This window comes from Lactuca saligna, chromosome 4, assembly GCF_052625555.1.
Source record: "Lactuca saligna cultivar CGN05327 chromosome 4, ASM5262555v1, whole genome shotgun sequence".
NCBI lineage: Eukaryota > Viridiplantae > Streptophyta > Magnoliopsida > Asterales > Asteraceae > Lactuca > Lactuca saligna.
In genome coordinates this window covers 58382824-58404550 of record NC_136420.1, presented here as the reverse complement: position 1 = coordinate 58404550, position 21727 = coordinate 58382824, and the positions used below count along the sequence as shown (strand labels likewise).

The 21727-nt window shown below is 38.2% G+C and overlaps 1 protein-coding gene across 3 annotated transcripts; it reads left to right on the top strand.

Annotated features, from left to right (window-relative positions):
• The first annotated feature begins 9663 nt into the window (after positions 1 to 9663).
• On the top strand, positions 9664 to 12356 carry LOC145038537 (ADP/ATP translocase 1, mitochondrial-like). Of its 3 annotated transcripts, none has more exons than XM_078986868.1 (4): positions 9664 to 9733; positions 10143 to 10641; positions 10716 to 11087; positions 11859 to 12356. In XM_078986868.1, the coding sequence occupies exons 2-4, from the start codon at positions 10150 to 10152 to the stop codon at positions 12153 to 12155; spliced, it is 1161 nt and encodes a 386-aa protein (XP_078842994.1). In that variant the 5' UTR covers positions 9664 to 9733; positions 10143 to 10149; the 3' UTR covers positions 12156 to 12356. The 3 variants fall into 3 exon arrangements, with proteins under 3 accessions (XP_078842994.1, XP_078842993.1, XP_078842995.1); XM_078986867.1 differs by having other exon boundaries at positions 9732 to 9801; XM_078986869.1 differs by lacking the exon at positions 9664 to 9733 and adding an exon at positions 9747 to 9801 and having other exon boundaries at positions 10148 to 10641.
• The last annotated feature ends 9371 nt before the right edge of the window (positions 12357 to 21727 follow it).

Genomic DNA, 21727 nt, shown 5'->3' with positions numbered 1-21727 from the left:
GCTCAGTCATTTGGCTGGGGGGATGAAATTCAGGCCCTAAACATTTTTGGACCTAAAAATGCTCAATTGGCCCACATCAGCGACATCCTTGAAGAGAAAGCCAAAGAAGATCCAGAAGCAGAGATGATGGAATTACAATTTGTTTTCAAGGTGTCCACTACCCCTGGACCCGAAAAGAAAGAGGTTAGTCAAAATTCCTATTCTCAAACTTGTATTGATATTGTTAAATTGTTAAATGAACAGATTAAATTACTGCATAGAGAGAATGAGGACATGAAATACGAGGGATATAACCTTAGGAAGGGCCAAAAACCCATTAAAAACAACTAGAGGCCAAGACTAAGGACTTTATGAAATTACAGGAAGAATTTAGCAATAAGTGTGAGAACTACAATTTCATTAAGAAACAACTTGCCACTATGACTGAGCAACTCGACACATTAAAAATTCGTTTTGAAAATGTTGATTTTCACTTTAAAAAGCTTGATGTGTCCAGTGAAATAGTTGAGACCATGATGGAAAGATAAGAAACAAGTAGGTCTAGGGTATGAGTGTGTCCCTCCTCCTTTTAATCACAATTACACTGCTACACCTATAACCCAGGAAGAGATGGACAGAATGGAATTTCTTGAGTATGGCAAACATGTTGTACCAGTGACAGAAAGTAGTGCTAGGGAAAAGGATACTAACGTTTCTACTTCCTATGCAGATTCACCTTTAAGTCTGGGCAAGCATGCAGCAGAGAATAGTGTGTCTGATAATAATAGTGTGTTTGATGTTTCTATTTCAAACACTGGTTTTTTTTTCTAAAACTGATGTTTTGATTTGTGATGACTCTCGATCAAAATCTATTGATCCAATTATTTTTGTTAAAAGAGGTGATGTATTTGCTAAATCTGATGTTTTTGTCACAAACCCATCCACTCCACCTACACCTATCACACCATCTGAGTCTTGCACATGCCTGTGTGGGAAGAGTAAGGGAGTAAATAAGAATAATAGACTAGAGAAGAGCGGTACCAGTTCTTACGCTAAGAAACAAACATGTTGTAACTGTGGAACTACTAGATATATTGCACGTAATTGCCCAAATTGTGCATTTGTTCCTTTCATGCACACAGAAGAGAGAACGAATCGCGAGGAAGATCTCTCGTAAGAAGATTCTCGAGACCTCATTCTCGTGATGATGATTGGAATGTATAAAATGACAAGAAACGGGTTGAGCTTAAAAGGCATAAACAGGTTTTTCATGAAAATACAACACGTACTTTCATGAAACCGAACGTGGATAACCCAAGGTCGGGTTCGTGAAAGTTTTCATGTGGGTCTTCGACTAATATTATATGGAAACCCTAAAGATCACAACAAAAGAAAACTGTTTCAAAATCACCTATCAGTTTTTCTAAACCTAAATACAAATAGGTGCCCAAGAACTTAAATGTCCAATCATCTCAATCTTCTTCTTGTGCATCTGGTGATAAATCAAAATCAAAAAGTGAAAAAGAAATTTTTTTGCTAAAAAGGGAAAACCCAGTGTTTCAATGACCTGGGTTCCAAAATCGAACTAATCTCGCGCATCGTGCAGGAACAGCCGTAGAGGAATGTCATCAGACCTTGGTATGTCCACAGTGGTTGTTCCAGGCACATGATAGGAGAGATATCCCAGCTGCATGACATTCAAACTTTCAATGGGGGTTATGTTTCCTTCGCGGGAGGAGAAGGCGGAAACATCACACAAAGAGGAAATGTTACCAATGGAGTGATGAGTTTTGAGAACGTTAATTACACTCCCGAGTTGAAGCATAGCCTATTGAGTGTCTCTCAAATCTGTGACAAAGGCTACTCAACTCACTTCACTGATAAAGAATGCCTTATTTTGAAGCCTGGAATCATTATTCCCTATGATTGGATCTTAGTGAAATCAAAGCGGGATGGACATGCTTACATCATAGAAATGAATCATAATATCCTAAAGAAAGCCACATGTCTCTTCTCTAAAGTCTCTAAGCACAATGCCATGCTTTGGCAACATCAAATCGGTCATGCAAACACCAAGAACCTGAATTGTCTTGCCAAGAACAAGATAAAGCATGGCCTACATGTCAAAGACTTCATTACTTTTGAAAAATGTGTGGCGTGTGAACAAGAAAAACATCATCGCAAGCCTCATTTGCCAAAGGCAGTCAACTCAATTTGCACATGGATTTATTTGGCCTGGTTAATGTTCTTAGCATCAACAAAAACTCCTATTGCTTGGTTGTGATAGATGACTACTCAAGGTGCACTTGGATTTTCTTCCTATCCAACAAGAATGGAATTGATGATCTGATCAAGAAGTTCGTGGTGATGATTGAGAATCAAACAATGAGAAATTGAAGGCGCTCATAATAGATAATGGTACAGAATACAAGAACATTGTTCTGGATCATTTTTGTGCCGAAAAGGGTATAATGCATCAGTACAGTGCTGTTCGCACACCTCAACAAAATGGTGTTGCTGAATGGCACGATCGTACTCTAATGGACGCCGCAAGGACGATGCTATGTGATTCTAAACTTCCGGTTTTCTATTGGGCAGAGGCGATCAACAATGCCTGCTACATCCAGAATCATGTCCTGATCAACAAAGCCGAGAAGAAGACCCCATATTAAATTATGTACAATCACAAGCCATCTGTTACTCACTTCCGAATTTTTAGATATACTTGCACCCTCCTTCACTTAAAGTCCAACCCTAAGTTCAACTCGAAGGCTAATGACTGTTACTTCGTGGGATACGTTGCACACACTGCTTACCGTGTATACAGCAAGAAAACCAAGTAGATTGTTGAATCTTTGGATGTGCGCTGGCTAGAGGAGAATGAGACAGATGCCCAAGTCGGTCCTGACTGGTTATTTGATTACGCTTATTTATTTAAATCATTTAATGTGTTTTCAGATGATGTGCCAGGTTCTTGTTCAGGTCCGAAGGTTATAATTGAAGATGAAGAGTTAGTCCTTAAAAACATGTGCTTCAAAAGCTTCCAACATGTTGATTTTATGCCATAAACTCGACTCGTTGGCCACTAAAAAGGGGATTTATTTCCAAAATTGACCATCTTGATTCCGGATGTTACATGGTGATCAATCTACAACTTAATTTTATTTAGTTAAAAACTACTTTAATATTTTTTTCATGTAAGACAATATTTTTCTTTTCGTGGGGTTGATGGACAACCCTTTTTTTAGTCTATGGTTGTTTTATATTTCCCTGGTTGCATGGTTGACTTGTGTGATTGCAGTAATAGGATTTCTGAGGATCCATACATAATCAAGATCTTAACAAGTTCATAACTTATAGGAACTTTGAACAACCTGAGAATAGTTAATAATCAATTTGTGATCTTAAAGCGGCTAAGATCTTTTAAGATAATAAACCTTCAAATATTACATAGGAAAAACATTTTTAAAGGATAGATAGAACCTGGAGCTCTTTAGGGATCATAACCTTGGGGGAAATTGGAAGTTGTGATTCTTTTAGTATGATCCTTGCCTTAAGAGTTAACTGGGAATGATCCCAACTTAGAATACAAGTGGGAAGGACCCCTATTTGTAACATAATAATGCTACAATCCTTATACATTTCTTGGGGAAAAATCCAATCTTACGAAAACACGACAATGTTTAGCAAACCACTGGGGAAAATCCCAACTTAAGATAACAAGTTAGTGTTATAAATTTGAGCAAATTATCAAGGAAAATCCCAGCTTAAGATAACACGTTAGTGTTATAAACCTTAGAAAATTATTGGGGAAGATCCCAATTTAAGATAACAGGTTAGTGTTATAAACCTTAGGTTTAAACGTCAGGATCTTAACATATGTTCAAAAATAAGAGGGTTGCAAAGTCACTCCAACATGAATTGATCCCCTTATTCACATCCCATAGTAAGATTTTATGCATCCAAGCGAGGTGTAGAAACTTTAACTCGTATGAAAGAGGTAATTAATTCTTTAAACCTTATAGGGGATTAAGCACCCTTAATCGTAGGAGAGATGATCAATCTCTATTCGTAGTTACTAGGATATTTTCATATTGCAATTGTTAAGATCATAGAAGAATGTATCCATTGGGATCCCTAAGTGCTAGGATCCTTGAATGCCAGGATTATTGTTGTGTCATGATCCTTGATTTCCTACGCATAGAAAACTTTAACTTTGTTGGATTAGGTGTCTAAGCCCATAACTATAATTGGTATATACTTGAATTGATAGTAGCACAGTCCTTTTGGGTTGCCTTCATACTAGCAACTAGATAGGATGACCTATTGAGAAAGAGGAAGAATTTATTATTTGATTAATAAATTGTAATAAATGATTTATTAATATATTATAGAAATAATATATTGATTAGAAATCATATTATTCGATTAATATTTAAGCATATTCTAATTTGAAATTAATTTTAAGATTAAAGGGATTAATTAAAAGTGCAAGGGCTATTTGTCTATTTATTGATAGTTGTGAAATTGGGCTATAGAACCTTCCTAGATAGGTTGGACGAAATCTTCTAGGGAGGCCCTAGAAATTTCGTCCAAGGGCCTCTTGGATGGATTCAATGGGTTGCTTAGGGCCTAAGCTGAGAAATTAAGGTTTCCTCCAACAAACCCTAGCTTTGGTTCTAAGCAACCACGACTATATAAGGAGCCCTAACCCCTCTTGATTTTGGATACGACTCTAAACCCTAAGAAGATCCGAAATTTTGAAGCTTCCTCGTCCTCCTCCTCTCTCATATCATCCTCTTACAAGTGTATTTGTGAGCCATTAGGTGTGTTACACTTGTGACACTAGTTCTCAAGCTTCTACAACAACAAGGAATAGTTTGTTACTACTATATAACATTCAAAGGTTATTTTTCATTCTCTTGTTGTTAATTTCGAAAATAATAGATGCCTCCTAGGGTTTCTCTTTTTTGTTAAATACTTGTATGTTCAATTAGAGAAAACATAGATCCAAGAATTAGGGTTGCATGCACACATATGATTGTTCTTATGCTCAAAACCCATCAGTGGTATCAGAGCCTTGGTTTGCTTGTTTTCCATTTAATATGATGCAATTGTTGAACTTGACAAAATAGGGTTTATGACAATTAAACCCTTTGGCCTTATGATTTCGTAAATTAGGGTTTCCTAACCCTAGTTTTTGAAAATTTGGATTAGGGTTTTAACTCTTTCCTTTGGCCTAAAAAATTCAAAATTTAGGGTTTCCTAACCCTAGGGTTTTTCAAAATTAGGGAAAGGGTTGAAAACCTTGGCTTCCTCCCCAAGATATGATAATTTCAAAATTAGGGTTATGGATAGGGTTCTTATTTTTGGTAATTATCTTCTTATTTGATTAACAAGATAATTGTAAAATTCTATATTATCCCTCCCATATTTTCAAATTTTAAGGGTAAGGGATTAGGTTAAATTAATTTGATTAATTTAATGGATAATCCTTAATTGATTTAATAAATTAATTAAAGGTTTAATTAATAGATAATTATTAAATCAAAGTTTTTGAATTTTAAATTTAAATTAAAAAAAATTAAAATTGTTTTTAATTTCGAAATTTGAACATTTAAAAATCCAGGTATTTTGAAATGTTTAAAATACACCAGTAGGTGATTATGTTTGAGATGATTGTCTTTGTGATAATTATCTGGTTTGCCACTATTTGATACGCTTTATGTCCTAGGATACTATGAGATGTGTTAGTAGTAGTAGGGGTGAAATAGTCCGCAGTTACCGGTTGAAAGATATTGAAGACAGTTAATGGTTGAAAGATATCGAAGGGGTAGATAGAACCCATGCATGCCTAGCAATATGTTTATTATATGTTATTATGTGTCCAATATGGTTATGATATGTTATTATGTGATCAGCATGTTTATGTTATGTTGTCATGGAATCAATATGTTAATGACATGTTATTATGTGATAGTGGTAGGGGTGAAATAGTCTCCGGATACCGGTTGAAAGATACCGAAGGGGAGGTTTGCTCCCGGTTACCGGTTGAAAGATACTGAAGGGGAGGTTAGTTTTCGATTACCGGTTGAAAGATACCGAAGGGGAGCCCGGCTCCCAGATATACAAGACAGATACCGGTTGAAAGATATCGAGGGTTAGGCATTATGTGGTATGTGGTATGATAGAGGGAACTCACTAAGCTTCGTGCTTATGGTTTTCAGTTTTGGTTTTAGGTACTACGTTTTCAACGGAAAGGAGTCGGCTCGATCGCAGCGCATCACACTATGGTTTTCTGCACATGAGATCTTTGGGATTACACTCTGATATTGCTTTATGATAACATGTTTTGATGATTTCTACTTTGGTTTGGACATGATGTGTTATTATGGATGTTTTCTTATACTATTTGTTTTATAATAACTTAATTAAAATGAAAATTTTGGCCTGTAATTTTGGAATGTTACAAAAAAGGAAAAATCATGTTACTGGAATTATTTTTACTTGATAATAAAGAAAAAAGAAAGATACATAATGGAAAAGTTGAATAGAACATATAACCTAATGAGACATAGTATTGGGTTTCATTTAGATCAATTGGTTGATCAATATCTAATGTGGTTGCATAACCCTCTCTTTTGAAGTGACCTGATGGTGACATGAGCTCAAAATCTCTTTCCATGCAATCCCACTCATTTCCGTATAATCAAGATTCGTATATTGAGGTCAAGTATACAGTAATTTTATCGTCTTAATTGTTGGACACTCTTGGTTAAGTACCTTAACAAATGGATATCCTTTTCTTTTTCAAAGAAGATAAGCTTTTCATATTGTTTCTGAAATTGAGAACCCTGTTAAAATCACAGTTATGACCATATTAGCCTCACAACCATCAATTGACCCATGTTCTCGTATTTATTTTCACATAAGATTAAGTTCTCTTTCAGTTTACCTGCATAATAACATGATATAAAGCACATAAATCAGAATTAAAACTTCACATGATAACAAAAATAGGGCTTAATCAATCACAGAATAAAAGAAATTATAAAAGTTAAAGATTAAGATGGGAGAGCTAAGAATCAGAAATCGTGATTGTTTGATGGTTTTCTAAAATATGAAGACTTTGTACATGAAATTGAGGTACTGTGATTGTTTTCTCAATGTAATGTTACAGAAATATAAGCACCTCATCCAAATTTTATTGTTATACACACCTTTTGAAAAATCAATTTTACACTGAAAGAGGGATAAAAGAGGAACACACGATTCAATAGAGTGAGATGGAGATGTGATTAATAAATAGGAGGATTGTGAAGTCGTGACCACATGAGATGAGAGAAACGAAGAGAACGAGAGAAGAATTTTATAAACACTAAACAAGAAAATGAACCAAATTCAAATAACTAAAACCAAAAACTGAAGATATCTTAAAAATAATACCTAATTAAAGATTAGAAATCGAAGTAGTGTAACCATTAGGGTTCGGGATATTGTTGGCAATGGTAGGAAGGCAGAAAATTTTGTTTGAAGACGATCTGTTTCCTAAACCCAACAGATTTGAGTTGCTGGAAGTTATCCGACCTTATCGTAATCGTTTGTGAAAGTGGTGGCGACCGGTAGCGGAGGGGTGGCCGATGTGAGAGACGGTGAGACGTTAGGGGTAGAGAACATGAACGACACCGATGGGAGGAACTTCATTTATTTTGTAAAGGATATAGTAAGGGATTTGGGGTTTTTGAGGGACGAAAAAAGAAATATAAAACTTTGGGGGTGCGGAACGCTTTTAATTTGTAGGAAATAGGAGCAGGAACATGAAAGTTGGAATTTTCACAATGATACAATGGCATAAAAATAAATGTGACACTAAAGTAATCATATAGTAGCATAAAAAGGGATATGCCACTAAAAACTTGTGCCACTAAAGGTAGATTTGTTTGTAGTGATATGACATTTAAATCTCATTAATAAGTATAATGAAATTAATAAAGTAACTATATGTTTTCAATAAATTCTCAATCTTAGTTACTTTAGGAAAAATGTGAATTTGATGCTAATCTATGAAATTGCACATTTCACTTTATATAAGTCGTTAGTGGAGCGTCTGTTGTTAACCGACACACTAATATGGACTAATAAAGGGTGGCAATTGGTGTCTCGTAAATTATCATATATTAATGGAGCGTGTGTGGCTAACCGGCACATTGATTAGATGATAAAAGACATCGAGAGTATCAAACTAATTTGCATGGTTATTTACATCTTGTTTGTGATCCTCGGTATCCCAGTCACAAATGGAAGAGCATAATCGAGATTAAACATGTCATTGAATAGTTCAATAAATCTCAAAAGATCTAGGAGTTTCATATAAAACCTAATTCGTTCAAAATTCGTTTTTCATAGTGAAATTGGTAAATCGTCATTTACCTACCTTTAAATAATTTACAATTAAATTACGACATCCCTTTTCTGAATTGTGAATTATTTAGTTGGATCCTAGCCTTAATATATCATTTGTGTGTTATATTAAGGATTATTCTTATCTAATCAAAACTTATCCTTCTTCTTTTTCAGATATCAACTTCAAACAATGCTTTTGGTTCCTCCAACAACAACTCCTCCAACAACTTCTCGCTCTTGAGCATTTGCTCGAAAGTCACTTTTGATGACACCAATTATAATAATTGGATTCGAAACATCAATATGGATTTACGCTTTGAGGACAAGGAAGATACGCTTGAAAAAGAGCTCGTCGAGATTGATGAAACAAAAGCTACTCATAAACAACTATCTTAGTATAGGAGACATTGCAATGATGCTACCAAAGTGGCATGCATCATGGTGGCTACTATGATTCCTGAGCTACAAAGGTTCTATGAGGATTACTGGCCGTATGAGATGAACAAGGACTTGATGCAAAAGTACCATCAACGAGCTCGTCAAGAAATATACGAGGTAGTAAAGTCCATCATTACTAGCAAAATGAAGGACATAGAGTCTGTCACGAGCCACTTGCAATGTATGTAACGATATGTGGAACGCTTGCTGAAGCTCAATGTGATCTTCGATGAGGAATTGGCTATTGATATAGTCTTGCTCTCATTGCCTAATTGTTATGATCAGTTCATTATGACTTATCATTTGAACAACCAGGAGACCACATTGGCTCAACTTCAAAGCTTGTTGAGAACTGCTGGGAGTGGAATGAAGGAAAAGAGTATTGTTTCCACTCCTACTGCTCTACTCCTGTCTTGGCTATTGGCAAGGAAAGGGAAAGAAGAGGAAATCTCTTCCAAAACAGAATTAGAAGGGAAAGTCCCAATCAAGATCCTCCAAGCAATGGACCCAAATGAAAGGCTAATTCTGATGCTCCTCCTACCTTTGATCCCGAGACTACTTGCTTTCAGTGCAATGATAAGGCTAGTTCAATGCATTCTCCATTCAGGATGTTCTATGGACCAAAAGGTTAAAAAAATTGTAAGAGAATTAATCCATCATGGCAAACATGTAGAAGAAATTTGTTACTTTTATAAATAAAAGTGTGAAATCATCTTAAAAAATTATTTTCTAGCAAAAAATGAAAGAGTCGCCCCATGAGGATCAATATCCCTCAATCCCCCGGGTTTAGCGATCAGCCATAATTTACCATCTCTTCGTCAACCCTCTCACCCTCCTTGAAATTTTCTAGGCCTTTCTCTCTCTTTCTGGAATCGCATCATAACGCGGATCCTCCTCTCTATCTCTAAAAAGGGTATTTCGCTTCACTCTTTCTTACCTTTTCTCTCGAATCCTCTCTAAACTTGTTATCATAATCACTAGGTAAATCACCATGTCCTTCGTTTTCTACCTGCAATTAAGTCTGAATTTAATTCATTACTTTTTAAAAACTCATTTTTACTGTAAATGATTGCGATAGTTGTTATTCTTTCTTGATTTCACCAATTTGATCCATTTCATTCTTTTACTCGTCACTGATTTATAAAGAATAATCGTATTTCTTTCAATAATCAGAGTCTGACTCTAATACATGCATTTATACATGCCTATATGATATGGTATTCATAGTTTAATAATTCTTAACAATGGTTATTGTTACGTATATTAATCATTTTAATAACTATTCAATCCGATATCTAAAGAGATCTATTAATCTTTTTTAGGGTAGACATGATTGATCAAGCACATCATCCAAGTGTTTCCCAGAAGCTAGCAGCTGGGAGTCTTCTAGGATCAAGCATGTCACAGTTCCATGCTTGCGAGAATGGTTTACAGCAACCACACATGTTTCGTAGGCATTTCCATAACCAAACCTACACAAATGCCGCCTTTCAGCAACCCATGCACCCGCGAACTCAATTCCCTATTGTCCCAAAATCATCTTCTATTTGCGTTCAAGCCCCATCAGAAAAAGGTTTTACAGGATTCGCCATTGATTTCCTCATGGGTGGAGTTTCTGCAGCCGTATCAAAAACTGCTGCAGCTCCAATCGAACGTGTCAAGCTTTTGATTCAGAATCAAGATGAGATGATTAAGGCCGGTAGGTTATCTGAACCATATAAAGGCATTGGCGATTGTTTTGGTCGAACAATCAAGGATGAAGGTTTTGTTTCATTGTGGAGAGGAAACACAGCTAATGTCATTCGTTATTTCCCAACTCAGGTTAACAATTAACAAAGATTTTTTATGATTGATTACTAATCCGTATATAGATAATATTGTTTTGAAAAATCCAGGCATTGAACTTTGCATTCAAAGATTACTTTAAGAGGCTTTTCAACTTTAGAAAAGATAGAGATGGCTACTGGAAGTGGTTTGCGGGTAACTTGGCATCAGGAGGTGCAGCCGGAGCTTCTTCTCTCTTTTTTGTTTATTCGCTTGATTATGCGAGAACCCGTTTGGCAAATGATTCTAAGGCTGCAAAGAAGGGTGGAGGGAGGCAGTTTAATGGTTTGGTTGATGTCTACAAGAAGACATTAGCAACCGATGGTATTGCTGGCCTTTATCGAGGGTTTACTATTTCGTGTGTTGGAATTATCGTCTATCGTGGTTTGTACTTTGGGTTGTATGATTCTTTGAAGCCCGTCATTCTCACAGGAAAATTGCAGGTAACTAGGGTTTCTTTTGAGTTAAATGCAAGAAATAACAAGTAGCTTTAATTATCTTTTTTAATAAGCATTGATAACTTTATGCAAAAGAGTTATTTTATCGGTAACCCATGAGCTGGCCCACATCACCTTGGACATGTAAGATATAAATCATGTACACGTTGTGGCTAGTACGAGCTCAGTGCCCGTGCCAAAAAGAGCTCAATCCACATTGTAAGTTGTTAGTGCGGAGACCCGAGCCCTTGACCATTTCTTAAAGTATAACACCGTTGAAACAACGTTGTTACATAGGAGACTATATCATGCTACTTTCATTTATTACCATTATGATATTTTTTACCCAATTATACAAATATCCACAATTGTGGATCATGTTTTTTACCCAATTATACCAATATCCACATGTGTTACATAGGGGACTATATCATGCTACATTCATTTATTACCATTATGACATTATACTTAAATTTTTTACCCAATTATACCAATATCCACAATTGTGGGTCATGTTTTTAGGATAGTTTGTCATAACATCTAAATTTTATTTCTTCTTATCAAAACATTTTTATTATAAAAAATCTATCAAAAATGGCTAAGATCATTCAAATATAAAACACTTTTTGCAACTAGCTATTATTAGTTATTATTAGATAGATTTTTCAAAATATAAAGTTCTTATAAGAAAAAGATTGAAACTCCAATGTTATACTTGTGTAATTTTTGAAAATAATTAAAAATACAATGTTATAATAAAAAAAAATCCATTTTCAGGATAGTTTCTTTGCTAGCTTTGCACTCGGTTGGGTGATCACAAACGGTGCTGGACTTGCATCGTATCCAATTGACACAGTACGTAGAAGAATGATGATGACATCAGGTGAAGCAGTCAAGTACAAGGGTTCCATGGATGCATTGACTCAGATCATGAAAAACGAGGGTGCAAAGTCTCTATTTAAGGGTGCTGGTGCCAACATTCTCCGAGCCATTGCAGGTGCTGGTGTGCTCTCTGGTTATGACAAATTGCAGTTGCTCATCCTTGGAAAGAAGTACGGATCAGGTGGTGCTTAAGTGAAATAGCTTTTTCTCCTCTATATATGGTGACGAAAAGCTTATGATTTTTTAATGATTTTTTTTCCTTATTTTTTGTTTATTATAATAGTCTTAATAATAATGGGTGGGTTTCAGTATTTGACCGCCGATTCTGATTTTCTATTTTGATACATATATCTTGTACTACCTGATTTTATGGTGTGGTTATTGCATAGTTGTGGTGACGTCATTGTGTCCCCAAAATTGCTTACACGTTGGTTGAAATCATGATTTGATGTAGCTCTGAATTAGGCGTTTACCTTGTCTCTTTGAAGTGAGAAACCACAAAAAGTTTTATGTACACATTTCAAATACTTAATTTGAAACATCTAGGTGCTTCCAGGTAAACAAGAGGATAAAATTAATTATATTTTAGAATATTTGTAATCATTTCATATAAGTAGGAAGATAATTACGAAGAAAAGTATAATGATTAAAAAAAAATCTCTTAAATATTCTTCTATCTTTTCTTCCTACTCATGTGAAACGGAGATAAGTGTCATATTTTGATAAAATTAATAATTAATAGTATTTTAAAATACTTGTTATCGTTTCAAATAGATATTAAAATAATTATAAAGAAACTAGTGATGATTAATTTCCGGCAAATTGCGGGGGGAAGCCATCAATTAACTATTTCCAAATATTCAATTAAGTGTTTCCAAACATTGACTTCTTAGATAGAGAAACACTTTACATTGGATTTTAATGCATTTTAACAGTAGAATGATATAATAAACAAAGTAAAAGATCCTTGTAAGAACCCATAACTCTTTTTTTCTTTTAAATTCTCAATCTCACTTTTTTGGGAATGAAAGACACAAGTTGCCTTCATTCGGTGTTTCCAAGTTATGCTCCTCAAGAAAATAATTCAAGCTAACATGATACCATGCCTTGTACTCAGTTCTTTGCCTCAACAAACTCCCTGTAATGTAATGTAATGTAATAAGCCTATTCAATATTTTTGTAATTCTCATTTTAAAAATTAAAACAATATAAGCTTAATAATAAGAACTACCAATACCACCATGTTCAAATTTATTAAAAATATAAAGACTCGTAGATTCAAAAAAGGTTGTTCAACCTTAAATAGATTTTTTCTCGCCGATACACATCTAAAACGACCTCCAACTCTGAATAACTCTCTTCCAAGTCATGTACCTATATCAAAGGTAACTGATTCAGACAAAACCTATCGATTAAATATAAATCAATAAAAAAATTATAAGTACGTTGCTATTACGGTAAAACCATACCATTACTTGAAGTATGTGTATTGCAACCCTTGTAATCAGCATGATGTGCATGTGGGACATTACTGCATCTCACATGTATGTAAATGCAAAAAGACGAAGATGATTCATAAGCAACAAAATTCAGATGAAATTGTTTCTTAAATGAAATTGTATTCGGATTCAAAACATATTATGCAAATCAAGTGCAAATTAGCATATTGATATAAGAAATCTTTGTAAAGAGTAAAAAGAGGCATATAGATAAGAGAAAGCTTCAACATGAGTAAAAAGAAACATATAATTGTAAAAAACTTTCAAAATGAGGAGTAAAAAGAAGGTGTATACAGATTGAAACATTTTTTAAAATTACTAAAATGCCCCTAATAATATTATGTTATTTGAGACTAAAACTTTATCAAATGTCTATAATGTCAATGATCATATCTTGTGATTTTTGACAGGAACTTTATCAAATTACCATAATACCCCAGGTCATATTTTGTAATTTTATAGTAAAATTATGTCAAAGTACTAAAATGTCGTTACTCATATTTTGTTATATCAGACTAAAACTTTATCGAATTACTACAATTCCCTGGTCATATTTTGTAGTGAAACTTCCAAAAAAAAAACAAAGAAAATTGTTTCATACCTTGTTATCATTCTCAGATATTGATATAACATAAATATTTTTTGAAAGATCATTAGGAGCCTTTGGATGAAACTATAATGTCAACTTCCTTAAAAGGCTTCAATGTTGCAAATTGCTTATCATAATAATCTTTGTCACCTGTACACAATGAATTCGTTTGCTTCAATTAGTATAAATAAGTCTTAGATTTGGCTTTGCTTTTTTGTTACTCAGTCCTTTGAAGTGGTTTTATTTTTTTGTAAAATTATACATAGCCTCAATTCATAAGTGGGTAGGTGTAATGATGGTAAATTGGGTGGTTGGCTGCAACAATGAAAAACATCATCTTGAATTTTTAGTAGGTTCTACCTTGGGTCTCTATCTTTTATTATTTAAACAATCTAACAACTTTTTGGAACTCTAGTCCCAAAAATCACCGCACTATCAACTATGTTTGAATAAAACTTGCTTTCACAATCAAAATTAGAACAGAATCAACTACTTGGCAGAACATAAGATGATAGAGAAGATTCAGTGTTCTCTTTCTCTGCAGAAATCAGAACATTACAGTTGAAAAGTGTAACAACGTAAATTTTCAAACCAAATTTTTCATTTTCAATTACCATAAACACATGCCACATTTTCAAAAATGTCAAACATCAATCATTAATATAGTTTTAAAAAGTGTTTATCACAATCCAGGATCCACAAAAATATAACTCCAGCACGGGTGTGTGTACAATCAAGTCATTGCCTTCCCGCGATCCTCGGAAGTACCTGAAACACATAACACATAAAACGGTAAGCACGAAGCTTAGTGAGTTCCCTAAAATACCACATACAGCACATTATCCACTCAAGGGTATAACTCTGTAAGACTCCGGTCAATGTGTCTTAGTGGGACCCTCCAGTCCCACAACTCTGATGGACCCTCCGATCCTAACTCTGTAAACTCTGAATAACACATAGCATAATTCACACAAACATAATGCAGTAATATCACAGTACTCAAATAAACACATAAGACCCTCTGGTCACACATAGATACCACTCTAGGTAAAGTATAGTGAGAAGACTCACCTTGTAAGCTAGCTAGTAAGATCTCGTGCTCGAAATCTTCGATCTAGCCTCCGCCTATCACAAGGATAATATCTCTAATTAATACTCTCCTCACACTCAAATACACCTATTCATTGATCTCTCTTACAGTCCTAGCCTTAGAAATGGGTAAAAGACCATTTCACCCCACGCTGACTTCCACTACTCATTTTGACCAGACCTAAAAGTCAACAGATGCCAACCTCCAGTCAACAGTCCAATTTTACCAGACTCGCTGAGTGCACTCGTGCGACTCATTGAGTCCTATCGTTTCTCAGTAACCTCGGGAAGGTCCAGCTCGTCGAGTTAACCCCTAACTTGTCGACCTATCACATGATCCAATCCATTGGGACAACCCTAATCTACTCGTCGAGTCGGCTCATCAACTGGGCAAGTCCATTCATACTCAACTTGCATTCAAACGATATCAAGACAATATACTTTCCCAAACTCCAGATCCACACTTTCAGGGCTCATTTATCACGTAAAGTCACAGACTTTACGTCCATGCATGGCATTTTCGGCAAGAAATGCCAAGAACATGCCCTAAATAAGGTTTTTCTCTCAACAACTTCACCAAGGATGAATAAAGTAGGAGCCTTTAAATGCTAGGGGTTTCCTAGGGGCCAGATTTGGAGTTCAAGCCTCCACATGAGCCCAAATCCTCAAAGTCCCAAAATACATAGAAAAAGAGCCCTATTCTACAAGATGAGAGATCTACTCAAAGCAAAAGAGAGAAGTTTGAACTTGATACCTCTAAAAGAAGCTCTTGGATGAAAATCAACAGATCTATCAACCTTCTTCTGCTCCTTGCTTGAAAACCGTCTCCTTCCTTGCAAAGACACACCAAATTGCTCAAGTTAGCTCTCTCTCTCTCTCTCTCTTTCTCTATAAGCTCAAAGATCATTTATGGTCTCTCTCTGGGAAGTGTGACCGCAAAAAGAGGCTATAAGTGCCTTTAAATAGGCCCCAAACCCGGGGATTTGGGTTTTCTCATTCCAGCGCCTACTCGGCGAGTCGCCTCTCAGACTTGTCGAGTAAATCATTAAACCCTTGTGGCCATTCGCGACCCTACTCGGCGAGTTGTAGCACTAACTTGTCAAGTCACTCAATAAACTTCAAAAATAAATAATCAAAATGATGTACCTGGGGATCTGGATGTTACAAGAAGGTATTCTCAAATATATGATCATAGTAATAGATATGCGTTAGAGACATTGCCTGAAAGCATTCTTATTCCTAGTCAAACATACAAATCGATTTGTTTCTCCCAAAATTTCCACGTATCTAATAATCAACCTATAGATATAGATATACAAACCTGGGACTTATTCCCCATGGAAATGCACGCCATATATGTATGATGAACAAAAAAAAAAGTCTTCCAACTCATTTGTCCTATCATCTGTATGATATATATATATATATATATATATCCGTGAACAGGGTTTACGGCCGTGAACTCCTCTTTTGTATCGTTGGCCTTTAGCCGACACATCAGTACTAGTAGAGAGGCGATGAGTCAACCTCTGAGAGTTTCCATAGCGGATAGAGAGCGGTGTATGCCACCGAGGTGATACGTGGTTGTGTACTCGAGATTTTCGGGGTTGAGTTTCCGATAGATTTGGTCCTTATTGCGATGGGGGATGTCTGTGTCATCGTGGGCATGGACTGGTTGAGCAGATTTGGAGTGATCATCGACTGCGAGCAACAGCTAGTGACCATGCGAGACCCTAGTGGGGGAGTCCTTACGGTGTACGGCGAGGGTACACGTTCCGGTTCAGAATTTTGCTCAGCTGCCAGGGCGAGGCACAGCCTTCAGTAGGGATGTAAGGGATTCATAGCATATGTTATGGACGCAAGGGTCGAGTCGGAGAGACCGAGGTCTGTGAGGGAGGTTCCGATAGTGCGTGAGTTTCAAGATGTATTTCCAGAGGAGTTGCCAGGCGTACCTCCTGTGAGGCAGGTGGAGTTCAGTATCGATTTGGTTCCGGGGGTCGCGCCTATCGCCTTGCGCCTCCAGAGATGCAGGAGCTATCATCGTAGCTGCAGGAGCTGCTGGGGAAGGGATTTATTCGGCCGAGTAGTTCACCGTGGGGAGCTCCTATCCTTTTTGTCAAGAAAAAGGATGGTTCACACCGGATGTGCATTGACTACCGGGAGTTGAACAAATTAACGGTCAAGAACCGTTACCCGTTGCCGAGGATTGACGATTTGTTCGATCAGTTGCAGTGAGCATCTTGGTTTTCCAAGATCGACTTGAGGTATGGATATCATCAGGTGAGGGTGCGAGATGAGGATATTCAGAAGAAAGCATTTAGGACTCGTTACGGGCATTACGAGTTCGTGGTGATGCCTTTTGGGCTCACTAACGCACCAGCGGTGTTCATGGACCTCATGAACAGGGTATGCAGACCGATGTTGGATTGCTCGGTAATCGTATTCATCGATGACATTTTGGTGTATTAAAGATCTAGAGAGCAGCATTAGGAGCATCTAAGGGAGATCCTAGGGGTTTTGAGATTGGAGAGGCTTTATGCCAAGTTCTCCAAGTGTGATTTTTGGTTACGAGAGGTCCAGTTCTTGGGACATCTCGTTAACCAGAAAGGGATATTGGCCGACCCCGCCAAAATTGAGGCGGTGATGGGTTGGGAGGTGCCGAGGTCGCCCACGGAGATCAGGAGTTTTCTAGGGCTGGCAGGCTATTATCGGAGATTCATCAGGGATTTCTCCAAGATCGTCGTGGCACTCACCAAGTTGACCCAGAAGGGTGTAGCTTTTGCTTGGGGTCCAGAGTAGCAGGCCTCCTTCGAGACACTTCGCCAGAGATTATGTGAAGCCCCAGTGTTAGCCCTTACGGAGGGAATGGAGGATTTCATGGTATACTGTGATGCGTCGATATCAGGATTGGGAGCAGTACTTATGCAGAGGGGTCATGTGATAGCGTATGCATCGAGTCAGCTGAAGCCTCATGAGGCGAGGTATCCTACCCATGATTTGGAGTTGGGGGAAGTGGTGATCGTCGTTAAGATTTGGCGTCACTATTTATATGGGGTCCGGTGTACCATATACACGGATCACAAGAGCCTGAAGTACTTGATGGATCAGCCCAACCTGAATATGCGGCAGAGGAGATGGCTGGATGTGGTAAAGGATTATGATTGCGAGATCCTGTACCACCCGGGAAAAGCCAACGTGGTGGCCGATGCCTTGAGTCGTAGGGCGGAGAGTGTTCCGATGCGTGACATTTGTATGAGGTTGATGGTGATGACTCCGGTGTTGGACACCATTCGAGGAGCTCAGGCCGAGGCCGTTAAGCCGGAAAACCAGAAGAGAGAGCGGGTTGTCGGGCAAGTATCAGAGTTCGTCACCGATGGTCGGGGGCTTATGACGTTTTAGGGTCGGATCTGGGTACTGCATGTGGGCAGAATGCGTACCATTCTGATGGAAGAGGCTCATCGATCGAAGTTCTCGATCCATCCTGAGGCCACTAAGATGTATTTGGACCTGTAAAGGGAGTATTGTGGCCCTGTATGAAGAGGGACGTTGCATGGTTCGTTGAGAGGTGTCTAATATGTCGCAGGGTTAAGGCCGAGCATCAGAGACCTCACGGAAAGTTGCACCCGTTGGAGATTCCCGAGTGGAAGTGGGAACAGATCGCCATGGATTTTATCACCAAATTGCCAAGGACTGTGAGGGGCGTCGATGTAATTTGGGTGATTGTAGATCGATTGACGAAGAGCGCTCATTTCCTCGCTATTAGCGAGAGCTCTTCCGCGGAGAGCTTGGCGAAGATGTATGTGAGGGAAGTGGTAGCACTACATGGAGTGTCGATATCAATTGTATCAAACCGAGATGTGCGTTTCACCTCTAGATTCAGGAAGAAAATTCCATGAGGAACTGGGTACTAGGCTGCATTTCAGTATCGCGTACCACCCTCAGACGGACGGACAGAGTGAGCGGACGATTCAGACGCTCGAGGATATGCTCCGGGCATGTGTGTTGGATTTCGGTGGGAGTTGGGACACGTACTTACCCTTGGCAGAATTTCCCTACAACAACAACCATCATTCAAGCATTGGTATGCCACCCTTTGAGTTGTTGTATGGGAGGAAGTGTCAGACCCCCATTTGTTGGGGAGAAGTGGGACAGCATGTGATGGGTAGTACGGAGATAGTGCTTCAGATGTCTGAGCAGATCCAGCAAGTCAGGTAGAGGTTGTTAACCGCTCAGAGTCGCCAGAAGAGTTATGCTGATAGGCGACGATCCGAGCTCGAATTTTAGGTCGGTGATTTGGTGCTTCTGAAGGTATCTCCTTGGAAAGGAGTGATCCGATTCAGAAAGAGGGGCAACCTGGGACCCCGGTATATTGGGCCGTTTAAAGTGATCGCGAGGGTGGGCAGGGTAGCGTATCGTTTGGAGCTACCTGCAGAGTTGGGTCAGATTCATGACACTTTCTACGTATCGCAATTGCGAAAGTGTATAACAGATGAATCGGCAATGGTGCCATTAGAGGACATTCAGGTGGATGCGAGCCTGAATTATGCCGAGAGACCGGTGGCGATCAGGGATCGGAAGATCAAGGTTTTGAGGAACAAGGAAGTGCCTCTAGTTTTGGTTCAGTGGCAGCACTGGAAGGGGTCCGAGCTAACTTGGGAGCCGGAGCGTGAGATGCGTGAGCAGCATCTAGAGTTATTTCCAGAGTGAGACTTCGAGGGCGAAGTCCGATTCTAGTGGGGGAGAATTGTAACATCCGAGTTTCCAAGTATATTATTTTATTTAATTATTTTTGTGAGAAGGAACTCGGCGAGTTGATGCGTAGACTCGCCGAGTAGGGTCGTGATTGTTCATCCGGATTCGCTTTGGACTCGGCGAGTCCACGCTGTTTAATGAAACCCTAAATCCCCGAGTTTGGAGCCTATATAAGGGCACTTATAGCCTCTCATTGCGGCTACCAATCCCTTGAGAGAACCCTAAGAGACCCAAATCATTGTGAGGAAGAAGAAGACACTTTTGATCCTTGTATCTTTGGTTTAGCAAGAAGGAGGTGCAAGAGCAAGAGGGGAGGTGCGATTCTAGCAGTTTCAGGGATTCAGAGGCTTCATTTTGAGGTAATAGTTCGAACCTCCTTCAGTTTTGGTGTTGATCTATACAGTTAGGGTTTTCTAACCCCTTTAGAGAGTGATTATGTGGAGCAAATGGTCCCTCTTCGAGTTTGTGCCTTGGATCTGGACTCAAAGAGGTCCAGAGACCTTAACCCTTGGAGCTTTATGGATTAGTTTGGGGTTATTGGACTTAGGTTGCCATTTTTGGGACTAAATCTCCTTTTGATGCCTTGTTGTTGTTATACAAGCATCAAGTTTCGAGCTTTACGTGACATTCATGCTTGGGAAGGCCAGATCTTTGATTTAGGGAAACATATCTGACCTCAGGAGGCCAGTAGAGTTTGTGCATGGCATGAATTCGCCGAGTTGTTCCTGAGACTCGGCGAGTAGGGTTAGGGTTTCACGTAAATTGCTCAGTGAGTGGATTTGCTGAGTTGGGGGATGACTCAGTGAGTCAGAAGGGAGTTAGAGGACTGGAGTTCAAGGCGGCACTCACCGAGTTGTTCTTGAGACTCGGTGAGTTGAGTTGTGGTGGCCCTGCGATTCATGCCTGGTATGACCTGTCAAGCATAGGGAGGGATTCGGCGTGCCAAGCGGGACAAAGTGTTAAAGAACATGTGTGAACTCGCCGAGTCACCAGAGTGCACTCGGCGAGTAGGGTCAAAGTGTGACCGTTGACTTTTAGGGTTTGGTCAATGGAGTACTTGTGTTGAGAGGGGGGTAAAATAGCCTTTTTCCCTCCTGAGGGTGCCAAAGGCAGGTTGACTCTAGTCTTGAGAATTATATTTATAAGAGTATTTACTTTATGTGAATAGGCGAAGACTAGGCAATATTCCTACTGAGTCAGAGATTTACCGAGATGCCTGAGGTGAGTCTTCTCACTATACTTTACCTAGTGTGGTAACAGAGTTATGCGATAGAGTATTTTAGAGTTACATGCCAGTGTAATTGCATGTTATTTATGTGCTATGATTTATTGTGATATGTGCTATGTATGATTCAGAGTTACAGAGTTAGGACCTTCGGGTCCACAGAGTTAGGACTTTCGGGTCCACAGAGTTAGGGCCAGAAGGTCCATAGAGAGTTGGGGCTGGAGGGCCCCATTGAGACACATAGACCTGAGGATCAACAGAGTTACAGCCTCAAGTGGCTATTATGTGTTAGAGTGGTATTTTGGGGAACTCACTAAGCATTTATGCTTACAGTGTTATGTGTTATGTGTTTCAGGTACCAGCGATGATCGCGGGAAGGCGCCGGCATGATCCGTACACACGCATATCGGAGTTTATATATATATATATATATATATATATATATATATATATATATATATATATATATATATATTTGATCTTGGGTTTTGTATTGATACAATGTTGATATAATGATTTGTTTATGATTTCAAATGATATTTTATGGGTTACAAAAGTGAAAAATTGTTCGAATTTTTACGGTGTTATAGACGTACAAACAAAAGATGCA

What these genes read in the sequence shown, in the direction of transcription:
- LOC145038537 (XM_078986868.1), top strand. Translation starts at nt 10,150, where the DNA reads ATGATTGATCAAGCACATCATCCAAGTGTTTCCCAGAAGCTAGCAGCT. An exon ending in TTCGTTATTTCCCAACTCAG is followed by an intron (nt 10,642 to 10,715) that starts GTTAACAATTAA and finishes TGAAAAATCCAG; the next exon opens with GCATTGAACTTTGCATTCAA. An exon ending in TTCTCACAGGAAAATTGCAG is followed by an intron (nt 11,088 to 11,858) that starts GTAACTAGGGTT and finishes ATCCATTTTCAG; the next exon opens with GATAGTTTCTTTGCTAGCTT.